General features: G+C 34.1%; 2 protein-coding genes across 2 annotated transcripts in view; both read left to right on the top strand.

Moving 5' to 3' along the window:
• LMNTD1 (lamin tail domain containing 1) overlaps positions 1-23112 on the top strand; it is a 381533-nt gene that overhangs the window by 318943 nt on the left and 39478 nt on the right. Inside the window, exons 4-6 of the mRNA XM_055318804.1 lie at positions 8138-8256; positions 11295-11521; positions 14230-14428. Of these exons, the coding sequence (XP_055174779.1) occupies positions 8138-8256; positions 11295-11521; positions 14230-14428 (545 nt within the window). The remainder of the gene's footprint in view (positions 1-8137; positions 8257-11294; positions 11522-14229; positions 14429-23112) is intronic.
• LOC129505638 (polycomb protein EED-like) lies at positions 15578-17172 on the top strand. Its single transcript, XM_055318803.1, is given in 3 exon segments — positions 15578-16324; positions 16326-16626; positions 16629-17172. Coding segments are annotated over 3 exon segments (1386 nt in total). The 3' UTR covers positions 16967-17172.

Below are 23112 nucleotides of genomic sequence, written 5' to 3'. Positions count from 1 at the left end.
CAGAGCTGTGATGAAAGAACCTGTGTAAAGCCTATTTCACCTCAGGAACACTAGGTATTTCTGTTTTTCTCTTTCAGCTTTTGCTTGACTCTTTCCTTCCTAAGTTAGAGACAGACAAAAAAAAAAAGTTAGAGACAGCCATGATGATGATACCATCAATGTTTAAAGTCTACAGATCCCGAAATGAAACTTGCTTTCTAGACTTTTTACTATGTAAAAAAAAATCCAATTAAAGAAGAAATAGATATAATATACAACAAACCTCCCAAGTACACATTACCCAGCTTCAACAGTTATAAATCATGACCCATCTTTTTCATCTATATCTCCATCCACTCCCTATGCTCTGTATAATTTTGAAGCAAATCTAGATATCATCTAATTTTATCTAAAAATGCTTCAGTATGTATTTCTAAACAATACAGATTCTTCTTGAAGTTATAATACCAAACACACCTAAACTATTTAATAATTATTCCTTAATACTATATCAGGTTGATTTTGTTGTTGCTGCTGCTGTTATTATTACCTTTTGTCAGGGAAGATATAAACCACATGAGTACACCAACTGGTATTACCATTGATGCAATTTTTCCAAACCGACAAAAGTTTGGAAAATCTTAAAAAAGTTCTGAACAAACCAACATACCCTCTTTCCTCAACGTAAACAATAAATAGTACTTCCTGGAAGTTTTGGTATATATTTGAAGTGTGTAAAATATATATTTATATGTAACAAGGAATTAGGCTTTGCACTCAGATAATTATAAACTATTTTTCAGTGTATGAATGTCTGGCAAATTATGTAGTATATGGGAAGATTATTTGCCACATTTCAGAAAGCCTAGCTTCTCTGGCTCCTCTCTGCTCAATATCAGGAACACCCCACCAAACTGTTGTGACTACTATGATTGTCCATTCACATTTACAAAATGCCCTCAGTGGTTCACTCTATCTCCTACTGAAAACTGACTTAGTCTGAGCAGCTAAAAAAGAGGAAATTGGTTTTAGTTGCATATATGCTATAATTTGGGAAAAGAAATAAGGAAAACCCTATATGGGGAATGACTGTTAGAACATTCACAACTTTAAAGCTTTTCAAAGTTTTTCTCAGTTGATGGAATTTTGTTTCTCCACACTCTGTTGGAAAATGTGAATAAACTCTCTGATAAAATAAATGAGGTCATAATGACTTCATGGTATTATATATAGTTCAAATACAGAAAATTTTAACAGCTAGGAAACCATCCAGACAGGTAGGGAAACTGGGAGAGTGGCAAGAAATAATAAATCCCTTTTTACTTATTTTTTAAGCGCAAGTATAAGTTTATAAATCTCTTTCTGGTATGTTTACATAATTGACCCACAATCCTAATAAGTAATTATGCTCCCTCTCTAAAATAGAGAAAATACAGTCAAATGTTTATCTTTCTCTAACTTACTTGCTTCATGTGTAGTATATTTCTTGTCTTTTGTTTTATAAATTTTTAAAATTCAAGTAAAATTAATATGCAGTGTTATATTAACTTACATTTAGTGTACAATATAGTGTTTCAAAATTTCTATACATTACTCAGTGTTCATCATGATAAGAGTATTCTTAATCCCCTTCACCTATATCACCCATTCTGCCCTCTGACAATTACCAGTTTGTTCTCCATATTTAAGATTCTGGAGTTTTTTTGTTTGTTTTTTCCCTTATTTTTTTTTTCTTTCTTGTTTTGTTTCTTAAATTCCACATATGGGTGAAATTGTATGGTACTTGTCTTTCTCTGACTTATTTCACTTAGCATTATATCCTCTAGATCCATTCATGTTCTTGTTGCAAATAGTAAGCTTTCATTATTTTTTATGGCTGAGTAATATTCCATTATATATACACACATACCACCTCTTCTTTATCCATTTACCTATTGATGGAACTTGAGTTGCTTCCATACCTTGGCTATTATAAGAAAAAATGCTACAGTAAGCAAGAGGCTGCATATATCTTTTCAAATTAAAGCTTTTGTTTTGGGGAGTTAAATAGCTAGAGGTAAATATATTTTTAATTTTTTTAAAGGAAACCCCATACTGTTTTCCACAGTTGCTGCACCAATTTGCATTCTTACTAACAGTGCACAAGAATTCCTTTTTCCCTACATCCTTGCCAATACTTGTTGTTTCTTGTGTTTTTTATTTTAGCCAGTCTGACAGGTGTAAGATGATATTGCATTGTGGTTTTGATTTGCATTTCCCTGATGATTAATGATTTTGAGCATCTTTTCATGTGTCTGTCAGTGCTCTGTGTGTCTTTGGAGAAATGTCTTTGTGTATTCTGCCTATTTTTCATTGGACTACTTGTGGTTTTTGGTGTTGAGTTGTATAAGTTGAAGATTTGAATCATGAATGGATATTGTACTTTATCAAATGCTTTTTCTACATTTATTAAGATGATTGTATACTTTTTATCCCTTTTTTGTTAATGTGATGTATCACGTTGATTGATTTGTGAATATTAGACAACACTTGCATCCCTGAAATAAATTCCATGTGTAGTAAATAACTGTTTCAATGCATTGTTGGATTCAGTGTGCTAAATATGTTGAGGATCTTTACATTTATGTTCTTCACAGATACTGAACTGTAGTTTTTTCTCTTCTTTGGTGTCTTTACCTGGTTTTGGTATCAGGGTAATGCTGGCCTCATAGATTGAATTTGAAAGCTATCTTTCCTCTTTTATTTTTTGGAATAGATTTGCAAAGAATAGGTATTAATTCTTCCTTAAATGTTTGGTAAAATTCACCTGTGAAGCCATCTGGTCATGGACTGCTGTTGTTGGGAGCTTTTGATTCATGACTTAATTTCATTGCTAGAAATTAATCTATTCATATTTCTATTTCTTCCTGACTCAGTTTTGGGAAGCTGTATGTTTCTAGAAATTTATCCATTTCTTCTAAATTGTCCAAATTGTTGGTATATAATTTTTCATAATATACTTTTATAATTCATTGTATTTCTGTAGCATCAATTTTATTTCTTTCCTTTCATTTATGATTTTATTTGAGTCATCCCTTTTTTCTTTTCTGATGAGTCTGGCTAAATGTTTATCAATTTTGTTGATCTTTTCAAAGAACCAGATCCTGGTTTTGTTGATTTGTTATTTTGGTTTTTTAGTCTCTATTTCATTTATTTCTATTCTAATCTTTATTATTTTCTTCCTTCTATTGGCTTTGAGCCTGTTTGTCCTTCTTCTATCTCCTTTAGGCGTAAGATTAGATTGTTTGAGATTTTTCTTGTTTCCTGAGGTAGACTTGTATTGCTATAAATTTCCTTATTAGAGTAGCTTTTACTGCACCCCAAGGATTATGGACCACTATGTTTTCATTTTCATTTGTCTCCATGTATTTTATTTCCTCTTTGATTTCTTGGTTGACCCATTCATTGTCTAGTACCATGTTATTTAGCCTCTACGTATATGTGTTCTTCCAGATTTGTGAGTGTGTATGTGTGTTAGATTTCTAGTTTCAAACCATTATGATCAGAAAACATGCATGATACGACATCAACCTTTTTTAATTTTTGAGACTTGTTTTGTGCCTCAATATGTGGTATGTCTTAAAAAATATTCCATATGCACATGAAAAAATGTATATTATGCTGTTGTTGGATGAAATATTCTGAATATGTCTGCTAAATCTATCTGATCAAATGAGTTATTCAAAGCCACTGTTTCCTTGTTGATTTTTCTGTCTGGATGATCTATCCATGATGTAAGTGGGGTGTTAAAATTCTTTACTATTACTATATTACTACAGATTACTTCCTTTATGTCTGTTAATAAGTGCTTATATACTTGGGGGCTCTCATGTTGGGTGCATAAATACTTGCCATTGTTATATATTCTTGTTAGATTGTTCCTTTTATCATTAGGTAGATAATTTTGTCTACCTTTGTCTCTTGTTACAGTCTTTGTTTTAAAGTCCAATATAAGTGTTCTTACCACAGCTTTCTTTTCAATTCTACTTGTTTTTGTTTGTTTTTGTTTTCACTTCTGAAACAGTGATAATTTTTTCACTTCTTTGAATGATAATTGTTTTTCCATTCCTTCACTTTCAATTAGCATGCATCTTTAGGCTAGAAGTGAGTCTCATAGGCAGCATATAGGTAGGGCTTGCATTTTTATCCATTCAGTCATCCTATGTCTTGATGTGAGCATTTAGTCCATTTACATTCAAATAATTATTGATAGGTATGTTGTTATTGCTTTCTGTTACTTATTTTATGGTTGTTTTTGTTCTTCTTTCTCCTTTTCTTCTCTTATTGTTTTCCCTTTTGGTTTGATTGCTTTCTTTAGTGATACTACATGGATTCCTTTCTTTTCTTCTTTGCAGATATAGTTTTCTATTTGTGATTATCACTAGGTTTATACAGAACATCTTGTGCATCTATATTAGGATGATGGTTGCTTAAGTTTGAACCCATTCTAAAAGCACTAAGTTTTTATTCTTTCCTCCCACATTTTATGTATATGATGTGATACCTTACATCCTTTTATTTTGTTTAGTCCTTAACTGATTTTTACTGATACGACTTTACTGTTTTTGTCGTTTAACTATACTGGTTTTATAAGTAACTAATCACTACTTTTATTATCTTTGCATACACCTGTGAAATTTTTTCCTTTTCCTTTTCTTATTCCTGATTATGACCGTTTCTTTCCATTCAAAGAATTCCCTTTAACATTTCTTATATGGCTGATAGAGTGGTGATTAATTCCTTTAAATTTTGTTTGTTTGAGAAACCTTGATCTCTCCTTCTATTCTGAACCATAGCATTGTTGGATAGAGGACTTTTGGTTGCAGGTTTTTTCCTTTCAGCACTTTGAACATATCATACCATACCTCTGGTTTACAAAATTTCTGTTGAAAAATCAGCAGATAGCTTTATGGGGTTTCCCTTATATGTAACTGTTTTCTTTTCTTTTGGTGCCTTTGATTTTCTCTCTTTACCATTGTTTTTTGTCACTGTGAATATTATCTGTCTTGGTGTGGACTTCCTTAGGTTGAGGGGACTCTCTGTGCCTTTTAGATCTGGTTGTCTATTTTCTTCCTCTATTTTCAGCTGTTATTTCCTTAAATAAATGTTCTGCCCTCCTTTATTTTCTTTTTCTGGAATCCCTTTAATGCAAATGTTACTATGCTTAATGATGTCACTGAGTTTCCTTGACCTATTCTCATTTTTTATTATACTTTTTTCTTTTTATTGTTCAGTTTCTTTGCTTTCCATTATTCTGTCTTCCAATTTACTGATTCATTTTTCTGCTTTCTTTGATCTACCATTGATTGTCTATTTTTAATTTCAGCAATTGAGTTCTTCATCACTGATTGGTTCTTTTTTGTATTTTCTATCTCTTTGTTGAAGGTCTCACTGATATCATCCATTCTTCTCACATCCAGTTAGTATCTTTATGACCATTACTCTGAAATCTCTGTGAGGTACATTACTCATCTCCAAATCATTTTGTTGTGTTTTTGTCCTGATCTTTCACTTGGGATGTATTCTTCTGTCTCATTTTTGTCTAACTCCCTGTGTTTGTTTCCATGTATTAGGAAAGTCAGCTACATCTCTTGATCCTGAAAGTAGTGGACTTATGAAAAAGTGATCCTGTTGTGCCCTATAGTGCAATGTCCCATGTTCACCAGAACCTGGCCCTTCAGAGATGTCTCCTATGTGTGTTGCATGCACACTACTGTGGCTGAGCCACATTTGCCTTCAGTCCAGTCAACTGCATAGCTGTCCTTCTTGTGGGCAGAGTTTGGCCTCTGTGCTATTATGGGATCGGTCTGGGGTGACTTTGGGATTGTAGTTAGGTCAGACCAGATACTTGCCCTCAGCCTGTTTTCCAGAACTGTGGCCACACCTCCTGGAAGGCACTGTTCTGCACTTTCTCCTGAGTGGGTTTTTTTGTTTGTTTGTTTTGTTTTGTTTTTGTGAATGAGACCTGTTATCAGGCCTGTCTGCTCCTAGTCTGTCTGTTTGGGTTTCAGTGACCACCCCCACCCCCCAATTATAGCACTCTCTCTTTGTGCTGCCTCCTGTGAGGCTTTGTTGAAGGGCAGAGCCAGCAGTCACATCAGATATTTTCCTCTAGCCCACTGCTAGAGCTACAGTGGAACTGGTGTGTGTGATTATCTTCCCCTCTCATCAGAGCAAGAGTCACTTTGGAGTGGTGTTGGCCACCATCAGGGTAGCTTGCAGAATGAAATGCACCACGCATGGCTTTGCAAGGATTGAGGCAGGTTGAATGGGGCAGTCTTCAGGAGAATATGGGGGCAGAGCACACAGATGTTAGCAAGGTACGTGCCCATCTGCTTGCAGGATAAAACCTGGGCTAAGTAGCAAGTGTCCATGCTAGTTGCTGCAGATGTCTGGGTATCTAGGCTAGGAATAGATGGGGAGAATGGTGCCCAGTAGCTCTTTTGTTCTTGGAGAAATTTCTTAAAGATTTTTGCCCCTATCACACATTCTGAAATCTTCCCTGTATACCCCCAGGTGCTTTTCAAACTGCTGCTTCAATGCCTTATCTTAGCAGGGTTATTTCTGTACTGTCTCTTTAAGGATAGGGACTGTTTCCTATTACCCTCTGGCCCTCTTGGAGCTAATCCCACTGATTTTCAGAGTTCCCAGTATTAAACCCTAATGATTGTAAAAACTCAAAAAGTTAAACATCTTTGATTTTTAAAAACAAATGTTATGGGGACTCATCTTCCAGGTATAAGTCCCAAGTGTCTGGAGTGCCTGGTGTTGGGATCTGTTCCCCTCTCTTTTCTGTGCTTGTATCCCTTCAGTGCTTGTGGTTAGTTTCACATATTCAGTGGGTTCCCAACTGTGGCTCAACCCTTTCTACCACTTTTTTTATGTGGCCTCCTTTCTACAATTAACTGTAGAGAGTCTATTCTGCCAATTTTCAGATCATTTTCTACGTTGGTTACACTGATATGGCTGTAATCTAGGAGTATCTGTGCAAGGAGGTGAGCTTAAGATCCTCCTATGCCACCATTTCACAAGCTCCCCAAGAAATCTTTTCCTTTTTGACTCTTTGAAACAGTTTGTTCATTGTCCTTTGTATTTAAATACTGCTCATCATTTCATGATGGAAGCCATTTTCTAATCTAAATTGGAAGATATTTTATTATTACTCCTTGAAGCAGGAATTGTTTATTCAAAGTACCTATCTGGTTCCTGGTACAGAATAGATACTTATTTAAATATTTAATGAATTTGCTCATCCAGTAATCATAATTGCTAATATATCTTTTTACTGTTTACAGTGTTAATTTAATTCTTATACCATCATTATCAGAAAACATTAAGTGTGAATCTTTTACTCAAGGTTAGAATCTGAACTAAGTGATTTCTTCTAAATCATACTGCTGGCATAACTAGGAGAAGAATGTAGATCTCATTTGATTTCACTAATTTTACCAATAGGTTTCTTTCTACCTGAAAAGCACACAAGTTTTCTGATCCTTCTGTGTGACCATTTCCATATGTTCAAAGAACATTTGTCAAAACAAAAACAGAAACCAAAAAACAATTAAAACCATAACTAATGCTCCTAGTATTTATATACTAGCCTTGACCCTCAGAAATCCAAAATAGGATATTGAATATTTTGGTGGCAAAATTTGTCTGGTGAGAGATATGGTTCTCCTAAAAGCATATTACCCTATTTAGTGTCTGCAAACTGCAAAGTGGATATAGCATCAACATAATTGCTCAGAGACTGGAACTTTGTAACTATGGCGACATTACCTCACAATGCTCTAACAGGCAGTGTTGACCAAATGTGAAGGTTATGGTCATAAAGATAGCTTTGCTGGGTTGCAGCTCTGCCTCATGAGCTGCTTCCAGTGAATGCTACATGCCTTTGCCTTGATTTGCATAATATGCTTAGCCAATACCAGTATTGGTTATTGGTCAGTACTTACATACTCACATTAGAAGCCTGGTTCTGGCACCAGCTTGGGAAATAGACTATTAAATCTGGCAGATACTTTGAGGTAGTTAGATTAACACGTAAGATCACTTAAAAAGAAAATCCTCTTTGAGCTTCAACTGAATTTATTCCTATTATCATGATTTGTTTCCCCAGGAAAGAAAAGAGACTTTTCTTCTAGCCAAGATGAAAGACATGCAAGCCAGCCAGGAAGCTTCGGTGGCCCTACAGAGCGAACTCCATGAGCAGGAAGATAAAGTGGAGAATCAAGCACAGTAAGAATGGCACAAATGAGAGGAGAGAAGGATCTGAGATTTAGAGGATAATGATGGAGTACTTGACCTCTTGTTCCAAACATCTTATGAAGTAGTTGTAACTAGAACTGATTCCACACATTTTCTAAAATTAATTAACTACAACATACAACTATTTCCCCAACCACTGTTTTTAAAATTCAGCTCTTGAGTAATACAAAAACTCACCTGCATAGATCTCTATCATACAAGACATGAACTTATATCTTACATGTTAAGGTAATTGGCAGATAATTTCTTTAGAACTCCTTTACTAACCTTGGGAACAAAGAATTGCTAGAGAATTTTGGTTTTGGAAATGACCTGCGAAGATACTAGATAAAAACTACCACTACCTACCACTACCCTCACCCCCAATAAAGAAAAAGAAAAACAAAACAGAAAAAAAAAAACAAAAACAAAAAAGTAAGTCTCTACATTTTTACTACTACAGTAAATTATTCTATCAATAAAAGCATTAAAAAAAAGCATTAGCATGGGTTTTCCAGTGTTTTTTTTAAATGACCTCAAGTATAGAATATACCCAATTTAAAGCTAATGTTATTTTGCACCTATATGTCCTGTGTTTACTGTTCAAGTTCATTTTTAAAATATTTGTTCTTAGAGGTCATCTGAGAAATGATTGTTGTCAGTATTGCCAATGTAGCATCTCCCAAAATAACATTGAAATTTGGGAATTGAACTTTTATAACTACCTCTGGTGTAGTGCTCATCAATTACAGAGGGAACAAAATACTAAGAAGGGGATTGGAAAGTTTGATATGATGAGAACAAGCTAACTCAGCACTAGGCCAAATATCTCATCTTCCAAAAGGAGTCTAACAGGATGGTGAGTGCAAGGTTTAGACAATGGGCTATATCACATGTATCTCTTCCTGAAATGTTTTAGCTCTTCCAAAAGTATGTGCAGCCATTAGAAACTTCTTATTCAACTATAAAAATAAGAACACTTTGTCTCCCTAAGCCAGGTTTCTTTAATCACAACATTTGTAGAGACTTATTAGGAGTATTCAGTGGAATTAAATTATTTGGAAATGCTATTGTTTTACTGGAGGAAGAATAAACTTTGGAGCTTATAAAATGAACATGCTGAAAAGACACAGCCAGTTTGTAATGAAAGCCAGATGTAAGGAACTTTGAAAGAGAAAAGTACTTTTCCTGCTTATGCTAGCCAGCGTCAGAAATTGTGTCATATGATCCTGTCTTGGGTTGGACAGGGATAAAATATTGTAATTTGACAATCTAACTCTTAGTCTCCTTCCCACAACTCACCACATCCTACTCAAGAGTGTATCTTCATGGCTTAGAGCATTTCTGACAAAAATGAATGCTTGAGGTGTCAGCAGAATGACAAATGCTCAAGCTTAATTTGTACAGGGCTAGTAGTACAATTTTCAAAGCCAATGCCATTTAATTGTTTTTGTTTTAAATGCCTGAGTTATCTACACTCTGAGAGGTACATTTAGAGAAGTCTGGTTTTGAGTACAAAGCTCTCCAGATATAGTATTTCTGATGAAGGAACTTACAAATTGTAGAACAAAATGATTATATATACCTCTTAGTAAACAAAGAGATTAAGATTGACGTCACTTTGACAGATTAGGAAACTTTAGGCCCTTCCTCCCTCATGGAAACATTTGGAAAATAAAAACAAAAACAAAACAGAAGACTTACTAAAATAACTTTACGGGAACTCTGTAAAATAAAGAATCAAAATAGAGACAATCTGTGGAGGCAAGATACTGAGCTCTTGATTTACAGAGGATAGCTAAGTGTCCCCCAGTAAGGGGATACATGAGCTGGCCACTTATCCAGTTTTTCAAAAAGCCAAAGGATTTTGGACCCCACAACTTTGTTCACAATTCACACACAGATTGTACACACACACACACACACACACACACACACTCATACACAAATATACACAGTTCGCTTTGAATGAACGAATATCATTGTGACTAATAAAATGGAGTTGTCATAAACCTTTTCATGAACCATGCCATAGGAATATTGTTTTACTTGTAAAAGAATTGTGTGGTAAGTTTAGAGGGTTTGTTTAAAAGCACACTAGTTAACAAATGCTTTTATATTTAAAAAACAAAAGATATAAAAACCTTTGTTCATAGTAAAATTTACTTATCAAAATAATACCTGGAAATTAAGTCTGTCTTCTCCCTTTTCTGTATTCCCCTTAGCATACATACACACATGATTACACACACATACATACATGTACACATGAATACTATATTCAAAGTAATTAATTTTCAGAATATATTTGAAAGTAGACATTAACTCTAGAATTTTTATAAATATAGGAAAATTAGTTAAGCAGCAAGAATCAAAGGGAGAAGGTTCGCTAAACAATGATATATTAAACAGGAATTATAGTCCTTTTTTTAGTTAATAGAAAGGGAAATATGATATAATAAGTAATAAAAGTGGGATATAAATAGTTTCTAGAGTCTCAATTTTGAGGTAAAAAATACATTAAAAGGCCTAGAATGAAATGGTAAAATTTTTGGTTGGTAGCATTTTGGTGACTTTCGTTTTCTTCTCTCTACTTTTGCACTTTTCAAAATCATCTATAGTAGCAATTAACTGATTTTTATTTATTTAAGTTTTTATTAAAGATTTTATTTATTTATTTGAGAGAGCACGACAGGGCACAGAGGGAGAGGTAGAAGCACACTTACTTTGAGCCGGGAGCCCAATATCATGACTTGAGCCGAAGGCGGGCTTAACCGATTGGGCCACTCAGCCTCCCCCAATAGACTAATTTTTAGATAAAAAACTAAATAAAAATATGTCTTGACACCAAAGTGTCTTATTTACATTATTAAAACTACAACTATATAAGATGTTCTTATGCTTAGTTAGATGCATAATACCTTTGAAAAGCAGAACTCTGAGTGATAATCACAGTTCATGATTCTTATGCTCATATCTATTAATTTATACTTTCTCACTTTGTTTATTATACTAATTTTTGTACACAGAAGAGAAGACCCACATAGTCTCCTAATGAGAGAGCGATCTTTAGTACATTTTCTTCTGACAACAGATTCAGATACAACACTGCCATTCTCACGGTCATTATCCTATGAAATGCCTCTCAGTTACAATCTGTCTAGCCCTCAGTTTAGTAGAATAACTGTTTCCACAGCTGGACAGAAGATTCCTAGAACTACATTGGTGGGCCATTCCAGATCAGAAAACAGCTTGGGTAAGCAAAACATGTACCAAATTTTTTAAGACTGTTTCTAAAGCACATAGTTCAATAGATTCTTTATATGTTTAGAAGTCAAAATCACTTCCAATAACACAGGTTTCCCAGTGTTATATGCAGAGTAACTTGACTATGCTCACCATTGACTCTAACACTGAGTCATATTCAGGTCATATAAATGGATGTGGCCAAATGTATCATCCTCATGTTTAAAATATCTTGAATTGTCATGATGGTTCATGGATTGATGGTTTTGATGGTCTAGAATTGCTAGATAAAAATTCTACGTATAGTATTAATCCCCTTCCTCTGAACACACCAGAGAGATTAAGGCAATATCTTGTGTATTTGTGCCATTAGTAGACTTATGGTTTAAGCAAGGAAAAGACAGATAACAGAAAGAAGCAAAATAAATGGTAAGAAAATGGTGGAGAGATATGAAAACAATAATGAATTTGGAGAAGAAAATGAAAACAGTACTACAACAGGAAAAAGTTAGGTTTTGACAGTTGCCAACAGGATAAACAAGGCTTTTAGCAATAGTCAACAGTGTGTTTGTTCCTTACAATGTTAGGAAAATTCTAGGGTATGTTATCATTGTTTACTGAAAAAAATCATGGTCTTGGAAACAGGGGACCTAGGTCCAAACTATATTTCTGCTTCCTAACACTGTGAGATATTAGGTTAGGTATCTCTGAGTCCCATTACCCACAAGTGGGTAATAGGGATTAAAATATCAACTTCATAGGGCTTGCTTAAGGATTAAATAAGATATTTATGGAAATCACCTAACACATAGTAAGTACTTAATAAAAATTAGTTGTGAGTATGAATATCTCTGTAAGTACTTTCACAATGAATAGGCTAGATTTGGGGGTCTGTATTTTAGATTACCAGTCAACAAGTTTCAAAACTGTTAGCACAAACATACCTGTGATTACATGATGCCTCTATTTTCCTCTGTTATTCTGTAGACTTTTAAACCTGGCTGCTGCTTATCTATATTTCATTTTGTTTCTGGCATTTTCCTAAACTTTTCACACAGTGTTATGTAGGATTTTTATCTACTGCCATTATTCCCTATGCTTCATTGTTTGTATGCCTAAAATGCACTTTTTAAAGAAACCTCCTAAGATCACACTGACCTTTAGCAATGACCAAAATCTATATATTTAAAAATGAAAATGCCAACTTTACATCTAGGGAGGGAAATTTTTCTTTCTTTATCCCTGTATCATCATGGTATATGTCCTATATTTGGATTAAACTATGCAAGCTCTTAGGGAAAAAACAAAGTGGTTTTTGTTTCCCCTTGCAAGATGAGAGCTGAGCTGGGATATGGTCTTCTCCTTCAGTTACTATAGATTCAGTTTCTGTAGATAGATGCCTGGGTCCACTGAAACTTGTTGCATTTGGTTCCTTTCCATCTTTTCCTCTAGGTGACATAATAACCAGGGCTAAAATTAATATCTCTTTCCTTTTTAGAATACAAAGTTTTTTATCCCTCAAGATGAGCCATTAAAAAGGATACTATATAATCTCCTTCCCCAAAGGAATTTAAGGATTAAGTAAACACTCAAGTTACTGGGAATAAACTAATTTAATTCCAAACATTTCTTCTAGACAAAATACTCTGAGGAATCGGCCTTAGAAACTATGTGTTTATTCCTTTCAATTGTTCACCTTGCTTTGGTTTTGTTAAAGATACAAGAATATAAAGTGAACTCTAGATTGTCTTAATCCTTTGATGAATTTGGAAACAGAATCACATTAGCCAAATCCCCTGAAATACAATTATTGTGGTCACTTATGAATACTTGTTAAAAACTAGACATTGTACTAGACAGTTATCTACACTTTCTTCAATCCTCACATTGCCTTACACAAGGTAGTATTACTTTATCTTCAGGAAAATGGAGAATTAGAAAGTTTAAATCACTTGGCTTATTAAATGGCAGAGCTGGGATACAATTGTAGTTCTGTCCAAATCCAGGACATATTGTTCTATCCACTTCATCATGGTCTCTCTCTGTAGTGTTACTCTCTCTTTGCAGACACATCATTAGATATATCTAGCCTGCTTCTTTCCATGCAAAATTATAAGCACTATTTTGCATTTAAATCATAGTAGTGATTATTTTAAAAGAGCCAATTTCCAAGAGGATACTAAAGTCTGATTAAGCATTATTCTATCTTTCTAATAAGCTATTTTAGTTGATTAGAGGAAATTTGAGTCTTTACCTGGCAAAATTACTAGTTATTGGTAATAATAGTTCATTTGAGGCTGTAATTTATGGATAGTAATTTGGGGAGGATAGCTAATATGAAATGAAATAAAGTTGTATTTATATGTAACATATCCAAATTTGAAAGACTCAAATGTTTTACCTCCTTGAAAACCTATGATGCATCTAGTACAACTAAATAATCAGTTAAATAATAGTCATTATGCTAATGATATTATTGATAATTTAAGATAACTGAAATAATCTCTAGGAATTGTGTCACTAAAAATAGTCACTTGCTAGTTATTTCATAGACTTTGGCTTATAGCTTTTAATTATCCTTATTGAGTTTGACAGTGACAGTAAAACGTATAAAGAGTAAATTTTGTAGAAGAAAGGATAAAGATACCAGCTTTGGGTTCTTTTAATGTCCTTTTATTTACTTCTCTCTGTTGCTTTCCTCTTTGGTTTCTTTGAAAGGAGTCAACAGCTTCATAATGACAAAGAAACAGACTCTGCCAGTCTTTGCTCCTGAGACACCTGTAACTGGGGAAGGAGAAGATTATTTCCTATCTTTGTTTGGTGATTCAAAGAAACTTTTTACACATTCATTCCATGCTGAGAAAGCCTGGAAGCACTTTTCTATGATTCTTGAAGAAGTGGGACAGTCTAGATCCAGGTACATATTCTATTTGAATTATTTAATATCTTCTATTGGGATAGGAGCTACTTTATTTCGGTAGGAAAGTTCTAATCTGATATTACACCCATGATTTCATCTAAAACCCAAAGCAGTTTATTGAAATATAACTATTTCATGTTTTGAGCAATGATAAGAAACTACTGTAATTTTCTAGAGAACCAAACAAAGAATGCCAATTTTTTAAATATGCCAGAGAAACCAGCACTACATAATACCTGCAGATAAAGTCAACTCTATTTTTTATTATTGGCACATCATTCAGATGGGTTTTTTAAAAGATTTTATTTATTTATTTATTCATGAGAGGCACATACAAAGAGAGAAAGAGAGAGAGAGAGAGAGACAGGCAGAGGAAGAAGCAGACTCCATGCAGGGAGCCCAATGTGGGACTCGATCCCTGGTCTCTAGGATCACACCCTGGGCCAAAGGTGGTGCTAAACTGCTGAGCCACCAGGGCTGCCCCATTCAGATGGATTTTTTTTTTCTACTAGACTCTTGACTTCAAGATAGGAAGAAAAAGGTGGACTTACTCATTGATCCATTTTTATGGTTGTTGGTAACTATGGCAAAAAGAATTCATCAGGAAAAAGGTGACATTGGAGCTAAAATAAAGAGCTGACTCATCTATATATTTACCTAACCCCACCTTTCTTGTTGCTTTAACAACAGATTGAGTTATGAATTATTAGAAATAAACACATATCGACAGAGGGTATGAGAGGGCTAAAAGAAGTTATTAGCCATGTTTGAAAGTCAGACATAAAGGAAACTGTTTTCCTCTTAGGTCGAATTTCCTAAAATCAACCACTATTACCATTCAACTGTAGTGAATAACTAAATGTTCCCTCAACCATCTAAAAAGACTTCATCAAATTATTCATTCAATATCTAACTACCGTGTTAGTTTGGTGGCTTATTTCAGACAAAAATTTATAAAAGGAGTTGGGAATATCACTTTAAGAACTTTTACTCAGATCAGGGAAGACCTGCAGACAGATACAAAGATTGAGAGAGGCAAATAAATTATCAAAGCATTTAGAGAACTTTCGCCCAGCAGAGGATGATCTAGGAAGATTTTGTGAATGGGTTGTTAATTAGAATTATCTTGGAGGGAGGCAGAGGAATATGTCCGAGAGGGAAGTGTGGACAGCGCCGGCAGGAACAGACATGCCTGCGGCCAAGAAGCAGACGCTGAGTAGCGACGAGAACAGCAACCCGGACCTCTCTGGAGACGAGAATGATGATGCTGTCAGTATAGAAAGTGGTACCAACACTGAACGCCCTGATACACCTACAAATACACCAAATGTTCCTGGAAGGAAAAGTTGGGGGAAGGGAAAATGGAAGTCAAGGAAATGCAAATATTCTTTCAAGTGTGTAAATAGTCTCAAGGAAGATCATAATCAACCATTATTTGGAGTACAGTTTAACTGGCACAGTAAAGAAGGAGATCTATTAGTGTTTGCAACTGTAGGAAGCAACAGAGTTACCTTATGTGAATGTCACTCACAAGGAGAAATCCGGTTGTTGCAGTCTTATGTGGATGCTGATGCTGATGAAAACTTTTATACTTGTGCATGGACATATGATAATAATACAAGCCATCCTTTGCTGGCAGTGGCTGGATCTAGAGGCATAATTAGGAGAATTAATCCCATAACAATGCAGTGCATAAAGCATTATGTTGGCCATGGAAATGCTATCAATGAGCTGAAATTCCACCCAAGAGATCCAAATCTTCTCCTCTCAGTAAGTAAAGATCATGCCTTACGATTGTGGAATATCCAGACAGACACTCTGGTGGCGATATTTGGAGGCGTAGAAGGGCACAGAGATGAAGTTCTGAGTGCTGACTATGATCTTTTGGGTGAAAAAAATAATGTCCTGTGGTATGGATCACTCTCTTAAACTTTGGAGGATCAATTCAAAGAGAATGATGAATGCAATTAAGGAATCTTACGATTATAACCCAAATAAAACTAACAGGCCATTTATTTCTCAGAAAATTCACTTTCCTGACTTTTCCACCAGAGACATACATAGGAATTATGTCGATTGTGTGCGATGGTTAGGTGATTTGATACTTTCCAAGAGTGGCCGTGCCATTTTACATTCCCACCAACAATGTATGAAAGATCCAGTGTCTCCGAATCTTCGCCGGCATTTGTCTTGTGAAAATGGAAACCTGGCAAAATGGAAGATGATATAGATAAAATTAAACCCAGTGAGTCTAATGTGACTATTCTTGAGCGATTCGATTACAGCCAGTGTGACATTTGGTACATGAGGTTTTCTATGGATTTCTGGCAAAAGATGCTTGCATTGGGCAATCAGGTTGGCAAACTTTATGTTTGGGATTTAGAAGTGGAAGATCCTCATAAAGCTAAATGTACAACACTGACTCATCATAAATGTGGTGCTGCTATTCGACAAACCAGTTTTAGCAGGGATAGCAGTATTCTTATAGCTGTTTGTGATGATGCCAGTATTTGGCGCTGGGACCGACTTCGATAAAATATTTTTTCCTTATCAAAATTAGAGTGTGTTTTCTGTGTATAATAGAATTAATGTATCTTGCTAGTAAGGGCACATAGAGCATTTAGAGTTGTCTTTCAGCATTCAATCAGGCTGAGCTGAATGTAGTGATGTTTACATTGTTTACATTCTTTGTACTGTCTTCTGCTCAGACTCTACTGCTTTTAATACAAATTTATTTTTGTAAAAAAAATTAGAATTATCTTGGAAAGATAAGTAAATTTTGAGTATGCTTATTTGGAGTCTATGAGAACATTCTAGATTAGTAGTTCTCAACCATACCTACATAATTGAATCCGCTGAGAAGTTTTTAATGTCCTGACTCTACCCTAGACTCTTTGAGTCAGAATTTCTAAGTGATAGAATTGAACAAACTACTTTTTTTTTAATTCCATGGCAATTCTAATGCACAAAGTTAAGAAGCACCAGCCTAGAGCAAAGGAGCACATAAACAAAGTGAAGGAGGCAGAAAAAGGTAGTATCAGGTAGGTCAGGTAGGTAGAAGGCATTTTATAGCATTGCCACACTGAGCCCTGCATCAATTGTAACAGAGTGGTAGGAGCCAAGGTTAGGAGGTGATCACAGTGAGCCTTGAACACCAAGCTGAGGAATTTTATTCTCATAATGGGCAATGGGTAAGTTTCAAACAAAGGAGTAACAGGATCATGATTCAGAATGTTTAATTGTGGCAATGAATATTATAGATGAATGTTGGATTTTTGTCAGATGCTTTTTATACATCTACTGAGATGATCATATAGTTTTTCTTTCTCAATGTTAAAGCAACCCTACACTCTTCAAATAAACTTCTTTTGATCATGATACTTATTCTTTTTATATATTATCGACTTTATTGGCTAAAATTTATTTCAAAATTTTATATCTATGTTTGTGAAGAGAATTTATCTGTAGTTTTCTTCTCATTTAGTGTCTTTGTATGCTTTGATATAGAATGAGATGGAATATATTGCCTCCTCTTTCATTTTCTACCTGAGTTTGTGTAGAAGTAAATTTTTTCCTCAATAGTTTATAGATTTCATCAGTGAAGCATTCTGGGCCTGGAGTTTGTGGGAAGGTTTTTACCTACAAATTTTATTTCTTGAAACTAGATATCAGGATATTCCAGTTATCCATTTCTTCTTGGATAGTTTGTGTCTTTCAAACAATTTGTCTATTTAATCTAAGTTGTCAGATTTATTATCATAAACTTATTCATAATATTCCCTTATTATCCTTTTAGTATCTGTAGAATCTGTAGTGTTGTCACATTTCTTGTTGCTGATACTGGTCAGCAACCTAACTCCACCCATGTTGTCATACATCCATGTTATCAAAATCCATGTTGAAGTCAGGATTTCCTTTATTTTACTTTTTTATATATATTTCAGTGCATGTGTGTGTGTGTGTGACATTTTCTATATCCATTCACCTATTGAGGTCATTTAGACTGTTCCATATCTTGACTTTTATGAATAATACTGCAATGAACATGAGAGTGCAGACACCACTCCCTAATCTTGATTGCATTTGATTTGGATATATACCCCATAAGTGGGATTGCTGGATCATGTGGTAGTTATTTTTTTAATTTTTTAGGAACCTCCATATGTTTTCCATAATGGCCTTATTAATTTATATTCCCACCAACAGTACATGGGTTCCATTTTATCCACATCTTCACCAGCACTTAAATTTTCTTTTTGAAACAAGTATGAGGTAATATTTCATTGTGATTTTTATTTCATTTCTCTGGCAATTTGTGATGTTGAGCACCTTTTCACATGCCTGTTAAACATTGGAATTTCTTTTTAAAAGTTTCTATTGAAGCACTTTGCCCATTTTTTAATCAGGTTATTTGCTTTTGTGTTGTTGAGATGTATAAATTCCTTATATTTTGGCTATTAACCCTTATCAGATATATGGTTTGCAAATATTTTTCTTATTCTATATATTGCCTTTTCATTTTGTTAAGCATTTCCTTTGCTCTGCAGAAGCTTTTTAGTTTAATGGAATCTCCCTTATTTATATATTCTTTTGTTGCTTGTGCTTTTGGTGTCATATCTAAGAAATTATCAAGACCAATATCAAGAAGATTTTTCCCTCTTTCTTTCCTATGAGTTTAATGGTTTTGAGTCTTGTATTTAAGTCTTTATCCCATTTTGAGTTAATTTTTGTATATGCTGTGACATAAGGGTCCAATTTCATTCTTTTACATGTGGATGTCACTCTTCCAATATTCACTACTACTCTTTCCACACGTGTGGTTTGGCCATTCTTGTTCTGATCTTCATCAGTTGACCATAATTTTTATGTGTGGGTTTGTTTAGGGGTTTTCTAGTCTGTTCCATTGGTCTATATGTCTTTTTATGCCAGTACCATACAGGTTTTTTAAATATATTTTTATTGGAGTTCGATTTGCCAACATATAGTATAACACCAATGCTCATCCCGTCAAGTGCCCCCCACAGTGCCAGTCACCCAGTCACCCCATCCCCCCACCCACCTCCCCTTCCACTACCCTTTGTTCATTTCCCAGAGTTAGGAGTCTGTCATGTTCTGTCACCCTCTCTGATTTTTCCCACTCATTTTCTCTCCTTTCCCCTCTAATCTCTTTCACTATTTTTTATATTCCCCGTATGAATGAAACCATATAATGTTGTCCTTCTCTGATGGACTTACTTCACTCAGCATAATACCCTCAAGTTCCATCCACGTCAAAACAAACGATGGGTATTGGTCGTTTCTAATGACTGAGTAATCTTCCATTGACCATACTGTTTTAATTACTTTCACTCTTGATATAATTTAAGGAAGTAGGATACCTTCAGCTTTGTTCTTCTTGCTTAAGATTACTTTGTCTATTTGGGATTTTTGTGGTTCCATATGAATTTTGAGATTTTTTTTTCAACCTCTGTAAAAAAAAGTCCTTGGTATTTTGATAGAGATTACATTGAATCTGTAGATTGCTTTGGGTAGTATGAGCATTTTAACAATATTAGTTCTTCCAATTCATGCACATGGATTGTCTTTCCACTTATTTGTGTCTTTTAAATTTCCTTCATCAATATTTTATAGTGTACAAGTTTTCAATATTGTAGTGTACAATAATTTCAATGTGCAAGTCTTTCACCTCTTTGGTTAAGATAATGTGTGGATATTTTATTCTTTTTATTGCTAATATAAGTGGGATTGATTTCTTAATATCTGTTTTGGTCAGTTTATTATTAGTGAACAGAAATTCCACTGATTTTTGTATGTTGATTCTGTAGTGTACAATTTTAATAAATTAATTTATTCTAACAGCTTTTTGTGGTGTCTTTAGGATTTCCTACATAGATGATCATGTCGCCTGCAAATAGCAATTATTTACTTCTCTTCTGATTTAAGCACTTTTTTTTTTTCCTTTCTTGATTGTTCTGGCTTGGGCTTCCAGGACTACACTGAATAGCAATAGTAAGAATAAACATCCTTACCTTGTTCTGGATCCTGGAAAAGCTTTCAGTTTTTCCCCATTGATTATTATGTTACCTGTGGATATTTCATATATGGTGTTTATTATACTGAGGTATGTTTCTTCTTTACCTATTTTGTTCAGAGTTTTATCATGAAAGAATATGAATTTTGTCAAATGCTTTTTCTGCATCAGATAAAGAAAATGCAATCATGTGGTTTTTGTCTCTCATTGTGTTAATGGGATATGTCACATTGATTTCTCACATGTTGAACCTCCTTCCATCCCAGACATAAATCCCACTTGGTCATGGTGTATGATCCTCATAGTATGCTGTTGAATTGATTTCCTAGTATTTTATTGAGGTTTTTTTGCAAATACGTTCTTCAGGCATACTGGCCTATTTTCTTGTGGCTTTTGTTTTGTCTTGTTTTGTCTTTTCTGCCTTTGGAGTCAGACTAATGCTGGCCTCATAAAGTGAGTTTGGAAGGGTTCTTTCATTTTCTATTTTCTGGAAGATTTTAAGAAGGATTTGTATTAGTTCTTTTTTAAATGTTTCAAAGAATTCATCCTTGAAGCCATCTGGTCCCAAGTGTTCATTGTTGTTGTTGGAATGTTCTTGATTACTGATTCAAACTCCTTGTTTGTTACTGGTCTGTTCAGACTTCCTATTTCTTCTTGGTTCAGTCTTTGTAGCCTTTGTATGTTTCTAGGAGTTTGTCCATTTCTTCTAGGTTATCCAATTTTTTGCATATTTGTCCATAATAGTCCATTATAGTCCTTTTGTATCTCTGTATCACCAATTGTAATTGTTACCTTTCATTTCTGACATTTTTCATTTGAACCTTCTTTTTTTCCTTAGTCTAGCTAAGGGTTTGTCAATTTAGATTATATTTTTAAAAACTTTTAGTTTCATTAAATTTTATATTGTTCTTCTATTCTCTATTTTGTTTGTTCCTGCTCTAATCTTTATTATATCTTTTTTTCTATTTTAGGGCTAGTTTGTTCTCATTTTTATACTTCCTTGAATTGTAAAATTAGGCATTTTAATTGAGATTTTTATTCTTTTTTACTGTAGGTATTTAATGTTATAAATTTCCCTCCTATACTGCTTTTGCTGTGCCCCCATAAGTTTGAGTAAGTTGTATTTTTGTTTTCATTCATCTCAGTTATTTTAAAAATTCCCTTTTTATTTCCTCTTTTACCCAAAGGTGATACAACAATGCATTGTTCAGCTTCCATGTGTTCATGAATTTTCCTCTTTTCTGTTATTGATTTCTAGTTTCATTCCACTGTAGTTTGAGAAGATACTTGGAATGATTTTAATCTTAAATGGCCTTGTTTTGTGACCTAATGTGTGATCGATCTTGGAGAATGTTCTGTGTGTGCTTGAGAAGAATGCCACCATAGAGTGGCTATATAACAGACATATCCATTTGGTCTATTGAGTTGTTCAAGTCAGCTGTTGCCTTATTGATTTTCTGCCCTCAATACTCTGTCTGTTATTTAAAGTATAGTCATAAAGTTTCATATTATTGTATTGTTGTCATTCTTTTCTTTACTTCTGTCAATATTTGTTTTATATATTTAGGTGCTCTGATGTTGGGTGCATAAATATTTACAATTATTATGTCTACCTGTTGAATTGGCCCTTTTATCATTATATAATTACCTCTTTATCTTTAATAAAAAATTTTTACTTAGAGTCATTTTGTCTAATATAAGTATAGCTACCTCTGCTCTATTTTGGTTAGCATTTGCATGAAATATCATTTTCCATCTCTTTTCTTTCAATTTAAGTATGTCTAAAGTGAGTCTCTTGTAAACAGTCCATTGCTGGATATTGGAGTTTTTAAAATCTATTCAGCCACTTTATGCCTTTTGATTAGAGAATTTAACCTATTTTACATTTAAAATCACTATCAATAGATAAAAACTTACTATTGCCATTTTGTTAATTGCTTTGTTTTTGCAGTTCCTTTGTTCCTGTTTCCTCTCTTATTGTTTTGTTATTTGATACATTTCTGTAGTTTATAGGGGTTTTGTGGTTATCATAATGCTTATATAAATCTTCTTGTGGCTCTTTCTATTTTAATTTCATAATTACTTCAGTTCAATTCAATACAAAAATTCTACACTTTTACCCCACACTTAGTTTCCTTGTATGTGATTAATTGTTTTTCTTGCTGCTTTTGGGAGATTTGATTATGATGTGCCTTGGCATAACACTTTCTTCAGGAATTATATGCTTGGACTTTGCAGAACTTCTTTGATTTGCAAATTTATAAACTTACAATTTTAAAATTACAGAAAATTTTAGGCTATTATTTCTTAAAATATTTTATTCCTCACTCTTTTCCTTTAGAGACTCCCATTACACATTTACTAGGTCAATTGAAGATGTCCCACAACTCATTAATGCTCTGTTCTTTGTGTGTCTCATTTTGAATAATATCTATTGCTACGCCTTCAAATTCACTAATGTTTTTATCTACAATGACTGATCTTGTTAATCCCATGTAGTGTATTTTTACTTCAGCCATGTCTCGATCATGTTCAAGTTTGTCTACATCTTGTATATACAGAATATAGTTACAAGGACTTTTCCTTTTCTACTATTTCTGACATCTTTGTCCATTCTGGGTCAATTTCGATTTATTGATTTTTCTTCTTA

The sequence above is a fragment of the Nyctereutes procyonoides genome, unplaced genomic scaffold, assembly GCF_905146905.1.
Source record: "Nyctereutes procyonoides isolate TBG_1078 unplaced genomic scaffold, NYPRO_anot_genome, whole genome shotgun sequence".
NCBI classification, from domain to species: Eukaryota; Metazoa; Chordata; class Mammalia; order Carnivora; family Canidae; genus Nyctereutes; species Nyctereutes procyonoides.
The sequence above is the reverse complement of the archived record's forward strand: the minus strand, read 5'-3'. Positions and strand labels throughout refer to the sequence as shown.